Below are 22,153 nucleotides of genomic sequence, written 5' to 3'. Positions count from 1 at the left end.
CCGAGAAGTCGTTATTGCTCTAGAAGTCAATATACCGTTAAGAAGCAAATAAACCTCTCTTCTTGGCCACAGATCTTTAGTCGTTCCCCCCCCTCGCTGAAAACTGGGGGGTGGGGGTATCTGGCAGGATATCATCTGACAGTGACATTTCGGGATAAAATAAGCCAGCTTGAACTCCAATCCCAATATTTTTATTCAGTAGAAACAGACCAAAAAAAAAAAAAAAGATCTTTAGAGAAGATAAAAGCCTCGGATGAAAGCTCTAACAATTTTATTACTTTGTTGGTGGTGGTGACTTTATATAACATTAAAAAGGCAAAAAGGTAAAGAGCTCATTTATAAAGCATGTTTTAAAAAAGAGAATTCCCAAACAAAAAGAATGTGCAGTCCCGCTAAGAGGTGAACACGTTTTTCTATGCATAAGTTGGTTAGGTCAACCTGAGGAACCTGAATGCTGATCTCTGCTTCCTGAGAAACCCAGCAGGCTGCCCTTTGGGGTCTCCACCAACCTCACACGGTTGCTGGGTTCATTCCGAGATCCCTGCAGACAACACACAGACGTGTCTGTGGAGGAAGAAAGCACCCAGAACCGAGATGGCTTTTCCAACATGCTTGTGTCAAGGCATTTCAGTATAAACACAAAAGACTGTGCATGCTAAGAGCCCACAGTTGAAAGCAACACTCAGAGTGATTGGATTTTTTGGTTTGTTTGTTTGTTTGTTTATTTTTTCAAGAGAGGGTTTCTTGGTATAGCTCTGGCTTTTCTGGAATTCACTCTGTAGACCAGACTTCCCTTGAACTCACAGAGATCCACCTGCCTCTGCCTCCCAATTGTGGGGGTCAAAGGCGTGCACCACCACTGCCTGCCCCACCCTGGATGATTGTTTTGCCTTCTGTAGAGTTTTCCTTTTCTCCTCCTCCCTGACTGGGCTGGGTATCGAGGTCTTCTCCATTTGTCGGTTCTGTTCTAACATGGTCCTTCAGGACAGATTGTTCACTCTGCTCCCCTCACCATGGCCTTAGTACTATTCATTTGTTCCTACTTTCCTGACATATCCTTTGTGCCCCAGGCAAATTGTTCAGTAATGGGCCACGCGATGGCTTACTGGGTGTTCTTTTTTAATAGAATTTAATTTCTGAATACTTACAAAGCAACACTGCATTGGTAATTTTAGTAAGTATTCCGAATTCCTAAGATTATTTTATTAAATATTATGCTTCATTACCCTAGTGTCTGTTTGGTAGAGATCTTTTAAAGATGTTTCCTAGGACTTTAGACCTACTTCTGTTTCTGCCTTACCCTTTCATTGGAATATGAAACTAATGAGTGCCTTATGTGATATGTGTGTTGAGTGTGGTTGGAGAACTCTTTTCAGATGTGTACCTAGTTGTCAGCAGATTCACCGTAGCAATCGAAGGAATGAAGGGTGTGAATAATATTCTGATTAGTCTCTGCTACACAATGTTGCATGGAGAAGATAAACACAAAGATGCCAAGATAGCTGCCAACCATTTTTTTTCTCTTCTTCTTCTCCTTCCTTTTTCCTTTTTCCTGTTGTTTAATTTACCATTAAAAGGGGGGAAATCACAAATATTTAGTCTTTGAAAGGACAGTATCTGGGGTTCTGGGTGTCCGACTTAACCGATGAAGTCTCTCTGAGAAGTCGTTTGCAAACCACCCGGACATACCTGGTTCTGTTCCGTTTCAGGTCAGCCTGGATTCCCGAGTTAGGGAGGTGATCAACAGGAACCTGCTGGACCCCAGCCCTCACATGTACGAAGATGCCCAGCTGCAGATCTACACCCTAATGCACAGGGATTCCTTCCCCAGATTCCTGAACTCGCAAATCTATAAAACTTTTGTTGAAAGTACTGCCACCTCCTCTTCTGAATCTTAATTTTCGTTTGAAAGGCCAAAAAAAAAAAAAGTAATCATTTCAGAGGGCTGGGATGGGAAATGTGAGTAGGTAAATGACATCAGAAATTGAGTTCCTGGAGAACTACAGGTCGGCACCCTCGGGATGCTGGCAAGAGACAGCCGTGAAGGTCTTTGTCTCCATTGTTATCAAGGTTATCCATGATTCTGGGTGGAGGAAAGCCTATATAAGACAATGAAAATTGCCAAATTAAGCTTGTCTGATTCAACACTTGTTCTACTTGCAAGCAAACTGTGTTCCTAGTCCTCTGAACCGTCTCCTACTGCATCTCCAGAGGCCGCATGTGCAAAGTACAACAGCTTTGTTTGCCACTTCGTTGTACTATTTAATCTGTAGTGTACCTTATCTATGTATTTCAGGACTTTTGTGCAATATGGTCTCTTAGAAACAATTGCCAACAAATTGGCTGTGGTTTGCATTTTTTAAGCCTAATCTGATACAAAAAAGCTATTTTAAACATGCAACTGTGATAGTTAACCATGCTACATACTATGTTTAGTACATAGACTTTGAAGCCAATTTTTCTGTACATGGAAAGAAAAAGTAGCTGTATATCTCTGCCTGTTGACGGGATCTTGGTCTGAGAGTCCTCTGGTTGTTCACTGCCCAAACTCCGGCATTTTCATTACAGAAGAATTTGCTATGTTTAAAAGAAAAGAAAATAAAACAGCAACAAAAATCTAACAATGATAAAAAATATTTTAAAAAGCACAAAACAATCTGAAGATATCCTATCTCGCTGAAAAAATCCGAGAGTGATACTGTTTTTAGGTATGAAAGAAGAAATGAGTATGTATATATCAAATGTCCGATACTGTAATTAATTTATTAAAGAATGGCTCTCCAGTTCTAAAATAGTTGTGTAAACGTATGTATGTCAGTAAGAAAACAATAGGATGCTTGATAATCCAGTGTGGGGCTATGAAGGAAAAGATTTAGTAGGGAATGCCTACATGCAGCACTGTGAAAGGCATCTGAGGAACTGCGTCTGGCATGTGGCGTATTTGCCTGGGACATATAATCCAGTGAAAAGCTTAAGTTTTTCCTAAGCAACATTTTACAAGGGGTTATGAAGATGAAAACTTTGGAAGTCAGACCTTAACGGTTTTCATGTGGTATCTCAAGAAAGACTTATTTTAACATTGTTCAAAACAAACTACTAACCCTCACCCACAATTAAAAGGCAGTACAGTGCTCAAATTCTTTAGCTGCCAATGTTATTTTTTGTAATTACACCATCTCTTTACATGAAATACTCACCTGACCTTGGCATGCATTTCTGACCTTCAGAACGGTCATATTGTGCACAAATCCAAAGTTACAACCAATGTCATATTTATATCAAGGTCTTATCTTTCAATATCAATATCCCCTGGAGACTATTTTTTTAATCTTAAACTCAATGAATATAATGTTGAGTAATCTAAAAAAATGGAAGATTTAAAAAGATTTATATCCACTGAGAATACTGGCCTTATATTAAGGATGATATTAAAATTATAGGTTTTATTTGTCATTTTTTTAACTACCTCTCATTTTTTTAATTTATTAAACATATTTTTTTAAAAAGAAAAGTTTGGAGTTTTCTTTTTAAATTTGTTTTACTTGACAGGTTGGCATCATGTTTCTTTTTCCATAAATTTAAAGCATTTTAAGACTTGTTTTTTTAAACGAGTATGATTTTCTAACTTATATAGAATTCAGGAGCTATGATTAAAAGGGCTATTACCTATTCCCTATGCAAATATTTTAATTGTTGCAGTGTTTGACAAAATGGGATTTTAAAAACAATTGCAGAGTAGAAAACAAAATGCTGTGTTTACACTGGCGGCGCTGACTATCCTACCGTGTTCAGCACTTTTAAATACATTATTTATGTAGACATAGTGAAGATGCAGATAGAAAATATTTATAATAGTCATCTTTTAACAAATGCCTGTGTTTTTTTCTGAAAGTGTTAGTGTATTTAAGATGTGCTTTATCCATGTTTCCTAGATATTTACTATTTGTGTAGCTTCAGTAATATGTTGAGAAAAAGATAGTTATGAAGATGTTTACAAAAAAAATCCTATTTTTTTTTCCTAAAGAGTCAAGAAAGCTTACAAAGAGCATCGTCGCTTCTACTGTGAAGTCCCTTCATCTAAATCATTTAACTCTTTTCTTGATTACTGTTTCTTACGCTACTGTGATGTGTACACGTTTATAGTATGGCATCATATGTGTTTCTGTGTTTGAGGCACAATGCATTGGTGCGCGTACCAGGAGATATGTAATATACTATGACGCCCTGCATGCAAAGTTGTTTTCGATGTAGCCTTTATAAACCTGTTGTTACTGTGGATGCTGGTGACTTACTATCTTGGATTATCTTTACAAGATGCTCTGGACTATTAGGGGAATTGTCTGCTTGACAATGCATCGAATATTTTACCAAATGTAAAAGTTAAGGGCCTTCGTAAGGAGTCCTCATTTCTAACCTGGGCATTTGCTATGTTTGCATTGCAAAGTTGCTGTGTCTTTTTGGAACCCGGGTTAAGAAGTTTCATCGAGAAAGTTCTAGGGAACATTTGCACAATCCGTGTCATGGCGTGTGTGCAGTTTTGTGCTAAAATCCGATTTCAGGGGGAGGGTTCCTTATTTCATTTCAGAATGTTTCAGGTTTGGAAGAGTGTGTCTGTGGTTTTTAAGGTACAGTATGATGTCTTCTGTTTAAATCACAGAGATATAATAAACCAACAAAAGCCCTCCACTCGTGTCCCTGCCACCGTTTCAAGAGCTCACTCGCTTTATTCAAGTTCGATTTCATTCCTAGTGAGTACATAGCTCCCTGGGGAAATACTAGCACTTTAAAATGAAGCACCTTGTGTTTTAGATTGCCAAGATGACGTCGTCTGTTAGAATCTGCTAGTGCACACAGAGGAAGTGAATGCACTTTCTGCAGTACCTATCTATCGGCATGTCTGCTATGGAGAGAAGCGTCGATGGTGCAGATGCTATATAGAGAGGCGTCTTGAAGACAGAGGTCCTCAGAGGTGGACCTTTCACACAGGCATGCTAACACTGGATGGAGGACTCTTCTTTTTCTGGCTTATCATGATGTTATCTATGGTTCTCACAGATGTTCTGACAGTATGACAAGGCGCACGTGGATATAAGCAAAACAGGACTTTGATACTGAAAATATGAAGTGCAAAAGTCAAAATTCTAATATAACCCTTAAAAAATCATATACTGCTTAGATGTGAGCAGTTCTAACAGTGGTAATAGCCAGAACGCTTATTAGTGCTTTCCAGTGCCTCCTAGTAGGAAGTATGTGCTTTATTTATTTGATAGTTCAGTGTAAAACGAGTAGATAAAGTCTTGTTTATTGAAAACAGGTACATGCCCTCCCCTATTGTGCTGATTTAAAATAATACTTGAATCTTGATTTAAGTCTATTCTTTTTTTTTTGTAATTCTTTAATTTTCTTGGGTAAAATAGCATGGTGATTGTGGGAAATCCACTCATAACAAATAAAACCTATTGGGTGCTTTGGTAAAGATTTTTAACTGGGATGAATTTAAAATAAACCTTAGGGAAAGAACGTTTTGAAAAACCACCAATTTGTTTTTAAACAGCTAGAAGATATAACTAGAACCTGACATAACATGAATTCTGAATTCGTTAAGCTTTACATATTAGCTTATTATTTTGAAATCAGAAAGAATGTCGAAAGATTGGCTTGCCTATCTGTTTATATTGCCAGTTAATGACCAACCACCAAAGTATGTTTTTCAAGTATTTGAGTATTGTTTTTCTGTTTTTAAATTTCTGGTCAATATACTATGCCATCCTTAGAAAGGAGTGTAACAAGTGTAATAATTTTAGTAATTCTTCACTTGCCACAACTGTAAACATTTACCACTAAAACATCCCAAACCTCCCTCCAGATTATCCTATTATTGCAACACACAGGGCATGGAAAAGTATTAGTTCCCAACAACAAACTTTGGTTTCTGCCTAGGTTAAAAAAAAAATATTACTCTTACAGATAGAACTCGTCCTGAACAGCCATAAGTGACTCGCGTCCCCACCAGTTTGAGTGAATATTCCAGACCATCATCCCAGGGAAAACGCCGAGGAGCAGGGCTGCCTCAACTGGGTAAATGGGGCTGGAGGCTTGTTCGGTTCTTGTGACAGCAGCTACCAGTTGGGGAAAGCCGTTATCGCGAGCAGACAGTGATGACCAAAGGCAATTTTTTAATATTATGTGTGCAATCTGAAATTCAGTTCCCCGGCACGTCTTTGTACTAAATGTTTCTGGATGCAAATTTTCCTGCGGATTTAGCCCTTTATTGCAGCATTTCAGGTTTTAAGTAGCTAGAGATGCGTGTTTTAGAACGATAATCAAATGCCCTCTCTTAGGTTTGGGCACAGTTCCTTCTGAAATGACTAAGCTGATTTCAAGTGGCATTTATATCCAGAGATGGTAGAAAAGCCATTATCTTGTCTGAATCTGTCTCTTTATCTGAAAGTGAAGAAAATTAATTATGGGGTAGCCATGGGAACAATGATGTTGCATATGATAATTGATCAGAGTTCTTCAGGCCAGTAATAGTCACATTTTTTTTTTTTAGGAAGGTATGTAGTCAATGTCATTTTAATGTACTTTCCCCAAAATTTTTCCTTTAAGTTTTTAGGTTAGCGTACAAAAAAGGTTTCATTATGACATTTTCATAGAGATCTTTGTTACATCTTGTTCTCATTTATTACCCACTGACTTTCCCTGTGCCCTCTACTTCCCTTGATTACTTGAAACATACTTGAAAAATATAAATATGAACATGCACACACACGTGGGCACACACATGCCTGCATGCACATACACTCACACATACCAAGGTGGAAACATAGGAAGTAAAATGAATATTCCCAAGGATAGTAATAATATAAAATCAAGTTAGTTAGCAATATTCCAACTATGTCAATTAGTGATAGAGATAATGTAATTTCGTAAAGCACCATTACAAAAATATTTCTTAATATTAGCGTGATTTTGTCAATTCTATCACGCATCTGTGAATAGAAAACATTAATGAAAGTGCTTATGTATACAAGAAGTTTTTCATCAGATTTTAGACTATTCTCAGCGTTATAGAGAAATTAATGAAAGTGGCTATGGGTTCATTAAGACTCTCATCAGAGTTTAGAATATTGTCAGCATTATAGAAAATTCACAAAGGTAGTGAAGAAGGGCCTCATGCCCTACCCCTCTGGGAAGCCCTTAGTCACAGCTAAAAGAGTAATATTAGCTCACTGAGTCTGAACTCCACTCCAATATCCAGATGTTTCACCTAGTGTCTTTTCTCTGCCCCTCCCTCCGGTAACCACAAGCCGTTTGTTACCTTTCCTCCTGTCTTTTCAGCTGTGACTTTCTAGAAATGCTCTTTTATTTTGCAGAACCGTGACAGTTTTGAGAAGAGGCACATATGTGTTGTGCAGAGCATCTCTCTGCTGGGCTCTGCCTACTTTCCTCGTGTTTAGAAGGAGCGTTTGGTTTCTGGAAGGAATCGTGTTATTCTTTTCTTGCTATTGTAAAGATTTACTTTGGCTTTATGTGTATGAGTATTTTGTCTGCGTGTGTGGGTGTGACATGCAATGCCTCAGCGGCCAGAAGCGTCCCCAGGAATTGGAGCTACATACGGTTTTGAGTCCCTAGGTGTGTGCTGGGAACGGAATCAGGGTCCTCTGCAAGAGCAGCAAGTGCTCTTACCGGCTGAGCCACCTGTCCAGCCCTGAATAGTGCCACGTTTATTACATGATATCAAAGGCACATGTCAGCAGGCTAACTGCTCTTGCTTTGGGCTCCTCTTGTTGTCATCTTTCTCCTATCACCTGATTAAAGCATACCATGAAAGGGCCGGCTCTCTGCTGACAAGTAGCACATGTGCAAAGAGGGTGTCTTAGAGGCAAATGGATTCTGCGTTTACATTGAGCAAGGAAAACAAACAATTCTGTCAGACTTCTTAGCACTAATACTAGGTTTCATTAAAGGGTCACTAACAAATACTATCAAGAAAGTGCAATGAATCAGGAAGCGAAATGGGTCAAATTCCAAACCAGTGTTAGCATGAATATTCACTTAGTGAAAGTGCGACCAGTTCCCCTCTCCCCGACACACCCTGCGAACTTACTTAGATTCTGTGCATATGCTGGAGTCAAAGATTTTAGTCTCATTAATTGTAGCAAGAGGTTATTTATTACTCATGTTTAATGCCTTCCTCTATACTATCCACTGAGCAGTGTACACAGCGCTGAAGTGGTGTGGAAGACTTGATGTTGTCCCTCTAGCTTTAACCTGTTTGTCACAGTGTTTCTTGTGTATGGTTTTAAAGAGTTTGCAAAATACTAAAAAGTATTTTAATGAATTTGATTCTGTGAAATTTATCATTTTGAACATGTACAATTTCTTACTTCCATGCTCATTCTATTTAGTAATCTATTTCCATATTTGTATTATTAGTAAACCACCCACAATTTCTGACGACATGAATACAAGAGTAACCATGCTTGGCTATTTCACAATACCAAAATAACTATGGGTACTCATAACCGAATAGATAATCCAGATTCTTTTTCTTGTAGTTTGTTTTTCTGGGATTTTATTCCACTGAGTAGATTTTATCATTTACCTGTGTACAGTAATAGACTTCCTGGAAGTGCTACAGTTTTTACCATGTAATAGATTTGAGCATGACAATACTGTAAGAAAACTCAGAAGTCTCTAAGTGTATCTGAGTTTTTAAAGTAAATCAAATAACAAGTGTTTTCATTTAACTATATTGTGGAGATTTATGGCTATTATTGTAAAGTGCATATGCATTATACCGATTTTCTTAAACTGTTTTGAATTAATAAAGAATTCTCCCATGTATACATGTAGACAAGTTATTGTTTGCTCATTGGTGTACGGCTATCTGAGTAGAATGACTGTGGATTCTTCATGCCGTGATGGAACCTTAGATTAGTCTTAAATGAACTGACACCTTGGAGGGAGCAGTGGAGGATTTCTGACGCTGAATTCAAAGTACTCTCACCATGATTTCTAAGGCAGAAAAAAAAAATCACTTCAAATTTGAGTTTAGAGTTAGAAAGAACTTTTCCTAATAGAAAACCACGTGATAATACTTTTCTGTACTCAGGTCAGAATCAAAACAAAACGGGCTCTCAGCCTCCATTTTACAGCTAAACATTTACAGGGTGTCGCTTGAATACACAAGGATGAGGGAAAGTTGAGGTACTGGAATTGCTTGCAGTTATTTGAAGGGACACTTTATTTCTTCACTTCAGTACCTTTGTATTTGATTTTAAGGATTGATGAGATATGATGCAAAATTCATTTTTTTTAGTTTTGTAATTAATAGTTTTAATTTTTTCACCTTAAGAGTACCCATTCTTTACCATTTTATTTTACAACGAGAATAGCTTGTTCAGCAATGAGCCACAATCATATATATATATGTATGTATATATATATATACATACATAAAAAATAAAAACAACAACAACTAGTAATCCTGTAGCTTCAATCCCTGCTTTCCCAAGAATGGCTTGGCTGTATTTACCCACTTCCGGTACCCACTTCTCAGGTGGGCTGTGGTTAAGTCTTTTGAAGTTGCAAATGCTTCAGTTAGCAGTTAGGATGGGATGGATACCAGAAGCAGGTCTTTGATATTTTCTTTGCAGGGCTGGAGACTAAGCCTTGAGCAAGCTAAGCGAGTCCTTCCCCTGTGAGGAACAACTCCAGAACAGAAGGAAGGAAGGCTTCCTTGCGTTGCAGTTTGTTAGTTTTAACACGGATTTGCAGGAGTGGGAGGGTGGGCCAAGAGCAAGAGAGGGAAAGAGCAATAGAGAGCTGGACTGAATGGACCCGAATGTGAGACAGTAAACCGTGAGAAAGCTGTGATCGGTGACGATAGCATCACTAGGAAGTCGTTGTAGGTTACACCTGCCTTGAGAACTAATCTAACTCATTTGTCAGAAAATTTAGAGCAGGCAAAAGAAGAGGAGAAAACACTGATGGCCATTTTAAAAGTCACTCTTAGAGATTGGGGACAGATGACCTCCGTGGCTGTACCTCTGCGTCTGCAGGGTACTTGACTATCCACAGGTTCTTCAAGTACCCGCGCAGACTAGGGAAGCAAAACCTCACTGTCGAATGCCAAAGACATTGCCTCAGTTAACTTCAGGCTTGTCCCCCCTGGAACTGGCCTGGGGGCGCGTCCAAGATCAGACTGGAGGCGGGGTCAAGGCTTCCGAGTTGGCATGGGGGCGGGGTCGAGGCCGGAGCCTCGACTGGAGGCGGGGCCGAGGCGTCTGAATTCCGCCTGGAGGCGGAGCTGAGGCTCTGGAGCCCTCCCCGGAGGCGGGGCCTAGGCGTCTGAATTCCCTCCCCCCCCGTAGGCCGAGCTGAGGCTCTGGAGCCCTCCCCCGGAGGCGGGGCCGAGGCGGCTGAATTCCCCCCCCCCGTAGGCCGAGCTGACGCTCTGGAGCCCTCCCCCGAAGGCGGGGCCGAGGCGTCTGAATTTCCTCCCCCTGTAGGCGGAGCTGAGGCTCTGGAGCCCTCCCCCGGAGGCGGGACCTAGGCGGCTGAATTTCCCTCCCCGTGGGCGGAGCTGAAGCTCTGCAGCCCTTCCCCGAAGGCGGGGCCGAGGAATTGGCGCTACTCATGCCTCCCGGAGATCCAGCCTAGGCAGCTGAGCTCTGCCCCTGCTGGTCTAGCCCAGACGGCGGGTCTCTGCCCATGGAAATTACGCTCAGGCGGCGGAGCTCTCCCCATGCACGCGGGGCCGAGGCTTCGGAGCTCCCCTCTCGGAGATAGGGCCGAGGCCTAGGCGCTTCCCGGTCCGGGCGGTGTAGACGCAATGGCGCTCCACCCCTGGAGGCCGGGCCGAGGCGACGGAGCCTCCCCCTCGGAGGCGGGGCCGAGGAAGCCGCTCTTTCCCCACCCCTCGGAGGCGGGGCTGAGGCATTGGAGCGCCCCTTCTGGAGGTCGGGGCGTTGCATCGCAGCATCCCACTTGGAGGCCGGGCCGTTGCATCGCGGAATCCCACTTGGAGGCCGGGCCGAGGAAGTCGAGCTTCCTCTCTGAATGTGAGGCCGAGGCATTGGAGCACTCCATTTGGAGGACCGGTCTAGACTTGAGGCGGGGCCGAGGATGCCCAGCTTCTACTCGCTCCCTGGAGGGGCGGGACCCAGGCCTTGGAGCTCCCAACCCCCTTGGAGGCGGGGCCTAGGGTTTGGAGTCCCTCCCCCTGGGCAGGGCCCAGGAGTCATAGCTCGGGTTGGAGGCGGGGCAAACGTCCTGTGATCGCACCGCCCCTTTACCTTTTGGTCTTTAGAAACCTAGCGGCTTTCCCATACTTTGCCGGAAGTTCTCGCAACATTTCCGGCGGAGTTTTTAAGAGCTGGCTTGAAAGCCGGGTTCCGAGTCCTCCCGAGAGTCTTGGGTTGCTTCGGCCCCGGGGTGCTGGTCGGCCGGGATGCGGAGCGGGTTCCTGAGCGGTGCCCGGCGCCTGTGGGCCCTCCGCGCCTTCAGCCGCACTGCGCCGCCGCCCGAGGAGCTCTTCGCCCGCGAAGGGCCTCTTCGGGCCTTCCTGGAGCGCCGTGCGTGCTCGGAGGCCGGGACTCTGGACGCCAGGGAGCCTCAGCTGGCGGCGGCGGCTCGGCTGCTCAGCGAGAAGGAGCGGGAGTTGCGGGACACCGAGTCCTTACTGCACGGTAAGCCGCCCGCTGCAGCGCGTTTGAAGCCACCCGAGTTCCAGACCTCGTCACTGGGGTTCTGATGGCCTCTGGCAGGCTCGGCAGGGATCCCTTGACTCGGTGCTCCGCCGGTCTGTCCTCAGAAGCTACTCAGGTTCTCGGTTGTCTTCCCTACTCTTCTGGCAGCTCAGAAAGACAAGATAGTAGTGCCTGCGACAGGCTCTGCAGCCCGGTGACTTCATGGTACTCACCCGTTAGTGTGAGGTGCTATGTACTGTATAGTTAGAATCCTAGACCAGGAAATCCGAGTTCTCAGCACCGACATCTGGGACTCGGAAAGAATTCACTAACTGAATCTATAGAAACCAGTTACTTACGTGAAACAAGATCGTGCCGGCACCTGACTTAGGATGAACTCACCTTTTCCAGCTTACATTGAAAAACACCTTTAAATCTGGCAGTTTTACCAAAGAGAATTTTAATTAGAAGTGTGATTTGTGTAATCAGGAAATCCAAAAATAACTTCTAGTTATCGAGAGTACTGGAGTTCACAATGAATAATTGCTTAAAGAATTGGAAAGAACCAAACCTTCCAAAGTGAGAAGCCCCAGAACTTAGAGCTACAGTGTTGCCCTTCGGAAGGCCCTGCTTGTGTACTGTCACACTTCCCATCAATGTAGATTCTTCATAGATAAGCGTGCACTCTTAAACTGTGTGTATGTTTGATGTTTCAGAGAGCAAACAGTTTGTAATCCCCTTTCCTAGGCTGCATATGTCCATAGAACAGAGCAACAGGAATGAGAAAGTGGATCTCTAAGTCACAAGTGAGAACCCAAAGATAAAATAATTATGAAAGCAGGGATGGAAGGAATATCCTGTGTAAACACCGGACAGACTCCAGCAATGCTTTGGGTCACATGCTTATTTCATCTGAAGGAAATGTTCACTAAGACTAACTTTGGACTGTAGTTTTCAATTTTGGCTTAGCTGTTAAAACCTTTTGTGCCTCTCCTGGGTATTCTAACTAGTTAAATGCATCTATTTGGTATTGTAAAGCCTAACTTGGTAAATGGAGTCTACTTACTGGGGCTGGAGCGAAAGCACAACTGTGGAGATCACTTACTGCCCTTGCAGAGGACCCAGATTGTGTGCCCTGCACCCATGCAGCAGCTTCCGGCTGTCTGTAACTGCAGCCATAGGTGGTCCAGCACCCCAGTCTGTGGGCACAGCATACACTGTGGCACATACATACATGCAGGCAAATACTCATACATATCAAATAAAACCAGTAAACATTTTTAAAATTTAACTTTATATGTATGAGTATTTTGCCTGTGTGTATACATGTGTACCACATGCTTGCCTGGTGCCCACGAAAATAAGAAGAGAGTGTCAGATCCCTGGAGCTAGAATTAGAGATGGTTGTGAGTCGGCATCTGAGAGCTGGGAACTGAACCTAGGTCCTCTGCAAGAATAGCAAGTGCTCTTAATTGCTGAGCCGTTTCTCCATCCCTTAGGTTTTTTTTTTTTTCTCTCTTAAAGTCTATTATCATGACTTCCATGGAGGTGAATTCAGCACTAATTAAGACAAACATAACTGTTGCTCTTCTTCCTAGATGAGAATGAAGAGTTGAAGAAACTTGCAGAAAGTGAGATAGCTCTGTGTCGAGAAGAAATAACTCAGCTGAAGCATCAGGTATGGTATGTACACAAAGAGTAAAGCATCTCTGCCCTTATTCCTTACATGTTTCATCGCAGGCTTATAAGAGTCCAGAGAAGTAGCCTGTTACTACTATCTGTTTAGATAGAGCAGGCTGTTGTTGCTGTCTTTTCTGTATTTTTCTATGAATATTTGTCTGCAAGTGTGTTTGTGTGCCACAAACCTGTCTGATGCGGTTGGAGGCCAGAGGAAGGTGTCATATCCCTTGGAAATGGAGTTACAGATTGTAAATTGCGTGAAGTAGGTTCTGGAACTGAACCCAGGTCCTCTGGAAAAGTAGTCATTGTTCTTAGCCACTGAGCTATTTCCATCTCTCCAAGTCTAGACTTCTTTAGCTCTTGTCTGTCTTGCTGGCTTTCAAGTGACAAACTGGAGGCCTCCAATGTGATGTTTTCTAGTATGCACATTCCATGAAGGGATTGCCAAGGTCAAAGGAGATTCTAAAGCGGAAAAAGACGTGCTTCCTATTTCCCACATTTTTCACGCTACAAGAGTACAGGTCTCACTGAGAAATTCAGTTATCAGCTCTTACTGGGAAGGCAAAGGCAAAAAGATATGTTCAAAAGACAAATCTGCTTCTGCTTTTTTTTCTTTTCATTGTGTGTGGACAGTAGATAGGAAAGATTCCCCAGGATGAGAATGTGGCTTTTATCTCAGTATTGACAGAGTGCCATTCCTAAACTTCCAAAATCAAAAGTTTTCCCTCCCGTGTTAAGGAAGCGTAATTGGCAAATGCAAGATGAGGACCGGTTTGCCTTCCTTCTTAGGCTTGTGTTTCAACAGAGGAGAATTTCTTTTACATTCTACTTGTGGTGTAATGTCCTGCTCCCAGCATTTAATTCTGAATTACCTGAATAGGGAATTGATAGAAAGCATGTAAGATTTCCAAAGTGGGGCTTGGGGCGCGGTACAGTTATTGGGGTGTTTGTCCAGCATCATGAGGCCTTGCGTTCAGTCCTCAGCACCACATAAAATCTGGTGTGGTGCACACCTGTATTCCCAGCACTGAGGAGGTGGAGGCAGGGGCATCCAAAACACAAGAGAGAATTCCAAGAAGAAATAAAAACAAACCCATCAAAGTAGATGCATTTTATAATATTTAAAATGTAACTGAAAATTAATACCTTAATGGAAGTTATGCAGTATACGTTTTTAGCTAGCAAGCTGATCAAACTGTATGGAAGAGCAATTAGATGAGTTGTTTAAAGAAACTTAGGTTACATATCTAAATTCTCCAATTTCGTAGCTTTGGGCATTAGTTGAAGGATTTCTTAGTTACAGGAAGGTGCTGTCTTTGTATCTACAGATCATCTCCCTTTTGGTTCCTCCAGAAGAAACAGACGAGAGTGACCTGATCCTGGAGGTGACTGCAGGTGTGGGCGGCCAGGAAGCCATGCTTTTCACCTCTGAGATGTTTGCCATGTACCAGCAGTATGCGGCATTTAAAAGATGGCACTTTGAAACGCTGGAATATTTCTCAAGTGAACTAGGTCAGTCTCTCAGTTAGGTTCCTGTGGCTGTGATAAACACCATGACCAAAAGCAGCTTGGGGAGGACAGGATTTGTTTCATCCTTCAGTTTACAGTACCGTGAAGGGAAGTCAGGGCAGGGACTCCAGGAACACAGGCATGGAGGAAAAGTGCTCACTGGCTTGTTCCCTCCGGCTGCTTAGCCTGCTTTTTTTATATACCCAAGACCATTCGCCCAGGGGTAGCACCACTCTGCCTCATCAAGTGCCCCTCGCACGTCAGTCATCAATCAAGAGAAGAGCTCACAGACTTCCCTACAGGTCAGTGTGCACTCATTTCTCAGGTGAAGTTGCTTCCTAGATGATTTTAAACAGCGCAGTTGTTAAGTGGGTGGATTTGTTTTTGTAAAGCATCGATTTATCTACAGTGTGTCCCAGAAAGGCAAGATGATGATCAGAACTTATTTGTAAGGACTAAATTATTTACCTAATGATTTTAAATAAAAATAGAGTTTTGAAGCTTGCTGTAAAGTATGATGGAAAACTATTCCATGATAATCACTTACCACTTTGAAAAGAGGTTGTAGGGTACTCTGGCCTCACATCCGTAATCTTAGCACACAAGAGGCTGAGGCAGAAGAGTTACACTGTTCAGGACTAGCCTTGGCTACAGGAGAACCTGTTTCAAAAAGAAACCAAAAACGGTGGTCTTTTAGCTATTACTGATGTGGATTCAGCGGTGTTGTAGTTTAACAACTGAACAGAAACAGTTATGTGTTAAGATGCTGGGAAGCTGGCCCAGTAGTGAAGAGCACCTGAATTTAAGTGCAGAGGACTTAAATTCAGTTCTAAGCGCCCGCACGGTAGCTCACAACCACCCATAAATCATCTCTGATAGATCTGATGCTGCCTTCTGACTCCGCATGCACCTGGCTCACATGTGTTACACACACATAACTTTTACAGATACAACACTCAGACATAAAATTAAATAAATCTTTTTAAAAATTCAAGATTATATTTTGAAACACCAGATATCAAAGACTTGCTAAAGTTTTTCAATGTGCTGTACTCTCTATTATTAGCTTGAGGCTCTTTCAACTGTATTTCATGAGAATACATGTGATGGTCAGTTTAAACAATGCATGGCAGAACGGTAAAAAGGACTCCGCTCTCCCTGTTGTCAAGGTGGCCTTAGGCATGCGTCAGCCAGCATTGGAGGCCTGGAAGCCTACAAGCACATGAAATTTGAAGGAGGGGTGCACAGAGTGCAGAGAGTGCCGAGGACAGAGAAGCAAGGCCGCATCCACACCAGCACCATGACAGTGGCGATTCTGCCCCAGCCTGCTGAGGTAAAGCACAGGAACGGAGCTCGCGCAGGGCGCTCCCCGCCACTGTCACCTTGTCATTTGGTCCTCCTTTCATATTTTGAGTTACTTTTGAAAATTTGCTCCAAGAAATGTAATTTTACAACAGAGGGTAAGAATAAAAATATGTATAGATTGTCCAGATTTATGCCAGAATTTTTCTCCAGCAGTAAAGGGCATTGTACACCCCCATCATGGGTCAGGTAATACTGTGAACTGATTGCCTGCCTCCCTACATTGCAGGGTGGGTTCTCCAGATGCCATCAGGAAAGAACTAGTCACTCAGCACACTTGCTACCTTCTGACTCAGCTGTAGTAGAAGGGGCCTGAGTGTGGGTCTTTCCTCACAAAGCAAGTTCTCAGTGTGTAAGACAATAGCCTGCTTTGTTAATTTGTCTTCTGCTAAAAGTGGCAAATTAATTCACTTAAAAATGAGAGATAAATGAGTTGAGGGTGTCTTCCTGTTATTTTTAAGAAATAGTACTACTTAGATGTCTGATAGGGTTGAAAGGCTTTCCTTCCTTGGTTTAATATCTGTGAGAAGAGTGAGTGAGGGCGGGCAGCAGAGTTGCTGTCAGGAATCCTGATAGCTTCCAGGATCTGGGAGTGAGGGCCAGGCTCTGTGTAGCTTTCCTAGCAACTCTGAAGGGCGTTATCTTACTGCAGGATGATTGACACGCCATAGAGCAGTCTCTAGTTGCTCACTGGGCAGATAGTTTTAACCATGGTGCTTCTGATGTTATCTCCTGGGAGTGAGTCATCCTGTTTGATTCCAGTGTTCATGGAATGCATACCCTGCCTTCATGATCTTTGCCTCTAAATTATAGGTGTAACGTTTTAGAAATGGCATCTCCTCTCTCCCTAAAACAGTTTTATGAACCCAAACTGCTATTATTTTTTATTTCATCTGCTAAAGTTTTTGAATTCAGTAAAATACTACATTTTCTACTTTTTTAAAAAATTGTTTGTGCGTGTAGATCTATGTATATGTGGCCCATGGAGGCCAGAAGAGGGCACGAATCCACTGGAGCTGAAATTAAAGGAGGCTGTGCCACCTGATGTGTTGACTAAACTCAGGTCCTCCATACGGGCAGCACAGGCTCTTTACCACGGAGCCATCTCTTCAACCCTGAATCTCCTATTTTTACTGTCCTCAACTGCATCATTTGTGAGGAAAAAGCTCAGTTTTTGAGGATTAGGGAGTGTTGCTTTTGTTCCCTCCATTCAAAGAAGAAAAAAAAAACCATTTAATGATATCCTAATCATGGTCTATTTTTAAACTGCTTTAAATGTTTTGTGATTTATGTATGGCATGTATTTAACAGTGTGTAGGTCTCACCTGAAGACAGTTAGTACATACAATTGCTTCTTAAAATTGCAGCTTTTCTTTATGTGTATAGATTAAGCTGGTGATTAATCCTAAAGATCTGAGAATTGACACTAAGAGAGCCAGTGGAGCTGGAGGTCAGCACGTGAACACCACCGACAGCGCTGTTCGAATCGTCCATCTTCCCACAGGTAGGTGCTGGGCGTCCATCTTCCCACAGGTAGGTGCTGGGCTTTCACGGGAAACTCTGAATCAAGATCAGTTTCTGGGGGACTGACTGATTTTTCCACTGAAGCAGATCTTCAGTTCCCAAAGAAAAGAAACCATTAAGGGCTCTTAACTAATGACTTGTAGGTTCCGCAGTTGATGCTGTGTAGGATACAGAGTCAAGGAGAGGGAGAGGGAAGGCTAAACACAGGGCTTTCCATGGTAGTGACGATGAAGAGAAGAGTCCTGCCACCTGCCGGGGGGAGGGGGTTCAAATACTTAATAGATATCACTATTTCCAAAAAACCCTCAGTGAGATAATTCCCTAAATTATTTAACAGAAAATGTTCTAAGACTGTAAAGTCCATGGCAATCTGAATCTAAATAGCTGGGCAAACGACTGTACTCTGCTGAGCAGAACCATGCTTTTGAAGTATTACTAGAGTACTGGAGTGGCTTGTGAGGGGGCAAGGATGCCTGGTTTATACATTTCAGACGTCCCTTAACTAGAACAAATTGTCGTAGTTCCTGTTGACCAGTAGTTAAGAAGACTGGTGGGCAGGTAGGATTTTGTCCTTGTAACTACAGAAAACCATTAAATATTGAGGTGATAAGTGGGATGTATAAATACAAATAGATAAAAAGGAAATCCTCAGCTATATTCTGTTAACTCTAATACTAGGATTTGTACTTCTATATACTTCCATTTTTATACGCCTTTTAAGATTTTGATAGCTAGCTGAGGATGTGAAGAAAGTCTGTATTAAAAATATTAAAGTCTTTTATCAGACTCTTGATTTATCTCAGAAAAGAAGAAAAGGGATAAGAAAGAAGAGGAATAATCCTTGATAATAAAGATTTTTTCATACTAAAACCAATTCTCATATCGTTATTCAGGTGTTGTTTCTGAATGCCAGCAAGAGAGATCTCAGCTGAAGAACAGGGAGCTGGCTATGAAAAAGTTACGTGCAAGGCTATACAGCATGCATCTAGAGGAGGAAACTGCAAAAAGATACAATGCTAGAAAGATCCAGGTAAGAATGAGTTTCAGAAACACTTATAAAATGTTTATGGGTAGTGTAGTTTTTACATTAGTACTGTTCTTGTGTGTATTATAGGGCAGTACCTATGGAGAGCTTTACCCTGTTTTCTGTAGTCAAAGGTGTTTGTCTTAGCTTTGTCAGAGTGGACCGCGTCCCTATTCAGCTTTTAGTCCTTTGAGTTTTTGGAAGCAGGAATACTGGAAGTGTGAACCTACTGTTTTGTATTTGATTTTATGCCATACACAGTCCTTCCATGACTTCTCTAGTATGACCACCCATCACCTTATCATCACTCCGGGATAACATACACATAAAATGTACACATGAATGTGCTGCTTCTGCTGTTTAAATACCACCCATTTGCCGACCCCGCCATTATGTCATCAGTATTTTGCTGATGGAAACTTAAAGTTTAGACTTCAGCCATAATGCATTGAAGGGGCAGAGGCAGGACCCAGGTACTGTGTCTGTACAGTCCACCTCTGTTCTCTGTGCCATTAATCAGGGACGTAGACTTGGTTCTTGAGTTGCTGTAGGCTCCTGGATCCTCATGCGTCTCATCTCTCTCTCTCTCTCCCTATTTCTTTAGGTTGGAACAAAAGGAAGATCAGAGAAAATAAGAACATACAACTTTCCGCAGAACAGGGTCACAGACCACAGAATAAATAAATCACTACATGACCTTGAGAGCTTCATGCAAGGAGACTATCTTCTGGATGGCATGATACAGTCACTGAAAGACTATGCGGATTACGAATCTCTAGTAGAAATAATTTCCAGAAAAGACTAAGCTATTGTATAAAGCTATTTTTTATATAGACTAGGAAAATCCTAGAGCGAATCCTTGTGTGCAAGTACTTAACCGGTATTCTTGAGGAATGTAAGTTAACAGTTTCTTGGACTCTACTCTATAAAAAATTAGACATAATACTAAGCAGAAATATCTATGTTTTTACGATATAAAGAGACAGAATCTGACAGTGAAATTAACAAGCAATAAAAGTCAGGTACATTGGGACTGGGAGAGAATGGCCTACATGAAGTTCCTAGAGTAAAGATACCATTACAAGGTGCTCCCGTCTACACCAGAGTCAGGTCTCTTGCAGGGCATGGTGTAGCCCACTCAGTGGTGCAAAGGTTCCTGGACTGCCCTGCAGCTGGGAATGTGGACCTTGCAAACAGAGTACCTCAAGCTCATGGGGCGTGGTAAGCAGAAAACCTCTTGTTAAAATGTGAACAAAATTTCCTGAATAATAAGCCTGGTGGGCTCCTGTATCAGTTTCCCAGAAAAACAGAACCGATAGGATGTAGGATGTATCTACAGAGATGGACTGTAAGGATGCCCACATAGAGTACTCTGTGTCCAAGATCTGCAGTGTGAATCAGCTGGGAGGAGACCAAGAAGAGGCAATGGTTCACTTCACTTCAGAGGAAGTTTGCTGGGGAATGCTCTCTTGTTTGGAGGAGGCTGGGTTTTCTCTATTCAGGCCTTCAGCCTGGCTGGGTAAACATGCTACCATACGGGCAATGTAGATTAACTGACATTTCACTGATTTCAATGTCAGTGCCGTCCAAAACTTGAGAAGATCTAAAGTAATGTGTTACCAAATACACTGGTAACAGCAAGCCAGATCTGTGAAATAGACCATTAAGGTTTCCTTCCAAGAGTTTCCCTAGAGGCTGTACCATGGAAGAGGAGAAATGAAAAATGTCCTGCCCTACTTACAGTGTTTCTCCACCACCTGCTGCCGACAAGCTTCACATACTGACCACAAAGAAAGGCTGCTGTAGTTTGAATGTGTCCCCTTCAAAACCCAGGTGTTGCCAGTGTGATATTAAGTATGTCAGCTTCACAACTAAGGTTTTAAGCGTCCCTTCTGAATAAGTTTAAAGTCTTAACTGTCAAACACCCAGAGTCACTGTCATTATTTTCAATAATGTTTTCATACATTTAGTGTCTGAAATAAATTGCAAACAAGACATTTCACTCTCACACATATCAACTGGCACTACTTAAGCATAATTATCACACATCACAATTCATGGTAGACCCCAAATACTTAAAACTAATAGTTGAGATTTCTCTGCTTCTTCCCCAGATGTGTTGGAGCTGACTTTCTCAAACTAAGATCTAACTATGTACATAATCCAGTGGGTTTACCCTTCATAGACCTCTGATCCTGATTTTCAAGACATTGCACTGGATTTTCATCTATGAAGATCAAACTAGATATTTTGGTACTATGTGAGTTGTTTGGATATTAACACTTGAGACTTGGTCAGTTTGCCCACACCTGTTTGGGTGGAAGCGTCACCCAGCCCCTGACATCCAAATTCCCAAAGAGTTTGGAATGTTTAGGTTAAGGCCACACCACAGCCCCTGGCATCCATATATCCAACGAGTCTGGAGTGTTTGGGTGGAAGTTCCATCCCAACCCTCCTCCCCTGTGAGTTGCCTCAGTCCAGATTCTAAACCCAGCCAAAAGATGACCCCTCCCCAGAGATGTTCAAGACCACTCCCACCCTGAGAATAAACTGGTCTTCCTTTCCCATTTCCTTTCTGTGGGGCTGGAGAGCCATCTAGGAGCGTTTGTATTCATTAAATACCATTAAATAATTTGGTCTGATTTGGATTATTGCTTCGGTGGAAAGGTTTATCAGAGTACAGAAACTTTTAAATACTGTTTCTTGTGACTTAGTACTGTTGTCGCAAAAAATCCTATTGAAATAGGGAGGGTTTGTTCCTTGCTACTAGGATTTAGGAGCCTCTAGCCTAAATAATAAAGGAATTATGAGGCACTTGCCCAGATTTTCTAGTTATCAGCTTTAGTCTTAAGTTTTTAGGAACAATGAGAATGTGCTTCTCTTAATCTTATATATACATACACACACACACACATATATATACACATATATAAACATATATATATACAATTATATATTTCAGTACACTTTATACTGAGGACTTAGTGTCTCACTCTACTGGAAAGTGAGTAGTACAAAACCATTAATGATAAGCAAGGGTTTTCAAGCTGTCTACAGTATTTAATACAGAAATCAGGTAACGTAAACAGAATCCTTCCCTTCTATGGAAAGTACTTTACCTTTAAAAATACTTCTTAAATCTGTTTTTTATATGTATGGGTGTTTTTGATGCATGTGTGTCCGTACACTATGTGGTACCTCTGGATGCCAGATTAGAGTATCTGATCCCCTGGGGTTCCAGTTAGTTGTGAACAGCCAGTGGGTGTTAGGAATCGAACCTAGGTTCTCTGAAAAAACAGCAGTACAGATTATATTTTTAGGACAGGGTCATCCATAGTCCTTGCATGATTGATGCAAA

General features: G+C 42.1%; 2 protein-coding genes across 6 annotated transcripts in view; both read left to right on the top strand.

The window, feature by feature from the left end:
* Positions 1 to 8,850, top strand: part of Rgs17 (regulator of G protein signaling 17) — a 94,336-nt gene extending 85,486 nt beyond the window's left edge. For all 3 annotated transcript variants that reach the window (XM_085687979.2, XM_048419981.3, XM_087912056.1), the window contains exon 5: positions 1,710 to 8,850. In XM_085687979.2, coding sequence (XP_085544105.1) covers positions 1,710 to 1,898 — 189 coding nt within the window. In that variant the 3' untranslated portion in view covers positions 1,899 to 8,850. The remainder of the gene's footprint in view (positions 1 to 1,709) is intronic.
* A 2,452-nt stretch (positions 8,851 to 11,302) lies between these two features.
* Positions 11,303 to 21,427, top strand: Mtrf1l (mitochondrial translation release factor 1 like). 3 transcript variants are annotated; one of them, XM_048419961.3, is made up of 8 exons: positions 11,303 to 11,696; positions 13,295 to 13,374; positions 14,705 to 14,888; positions 15,071 to 15,187; positions 16,055 to 16,218; positions 17,634 to 17,751; positions 18,665 to 18,801; positions 19,400 to 21,427. In XM_048419961.3, exons 1-8 carry the CDS (start codon positions 11,459 to 11,461, stop codon positions 19,598 to 19,600), a joined length of 1,239 nt encoding a protein of 412 aa, XP_048275918.2. In that variant the 5' UTR covers positions 11,303 to 11,458; the 3' UTR covers positions 19,601 to 21,427. The 3 variants fall into 3 exon arrangements, with proteins under 3 accessions (XP_048275918.2, XP_048275928.2, XP_085544121.1); XM_085687995.2 differs by having other exon boundaries at positions 11,678 to 11,696; positions 13,295 to 13,379; XM_048419971.3 differs by lacking the exon at positions 15,071 to 15,187 and having other exon boundaries at positions 11,313 to 11,696.
* The last annotated feature ends 726 nt before the right edge of the window (positions 21,428 to 22,153 follow it).

This window comes from Myodes glareolus, chromosome 1 (genome assembly GCF_982192425.1).
Source record: "Myodes glareolus chromosome 1, mMyoGla1.1, whole genome shotgun sequence".
Lineage (NCBI taxonomy): Eukaryota > Metazoa > Chordata > Mammalia > Rodentia > Cricetidae > Myodes > Myodes glareolus.
Note: the sequence above shows the minus strand (reverse complement) of the source record. Positions and strands in the feature narration are given on the sequence as shown.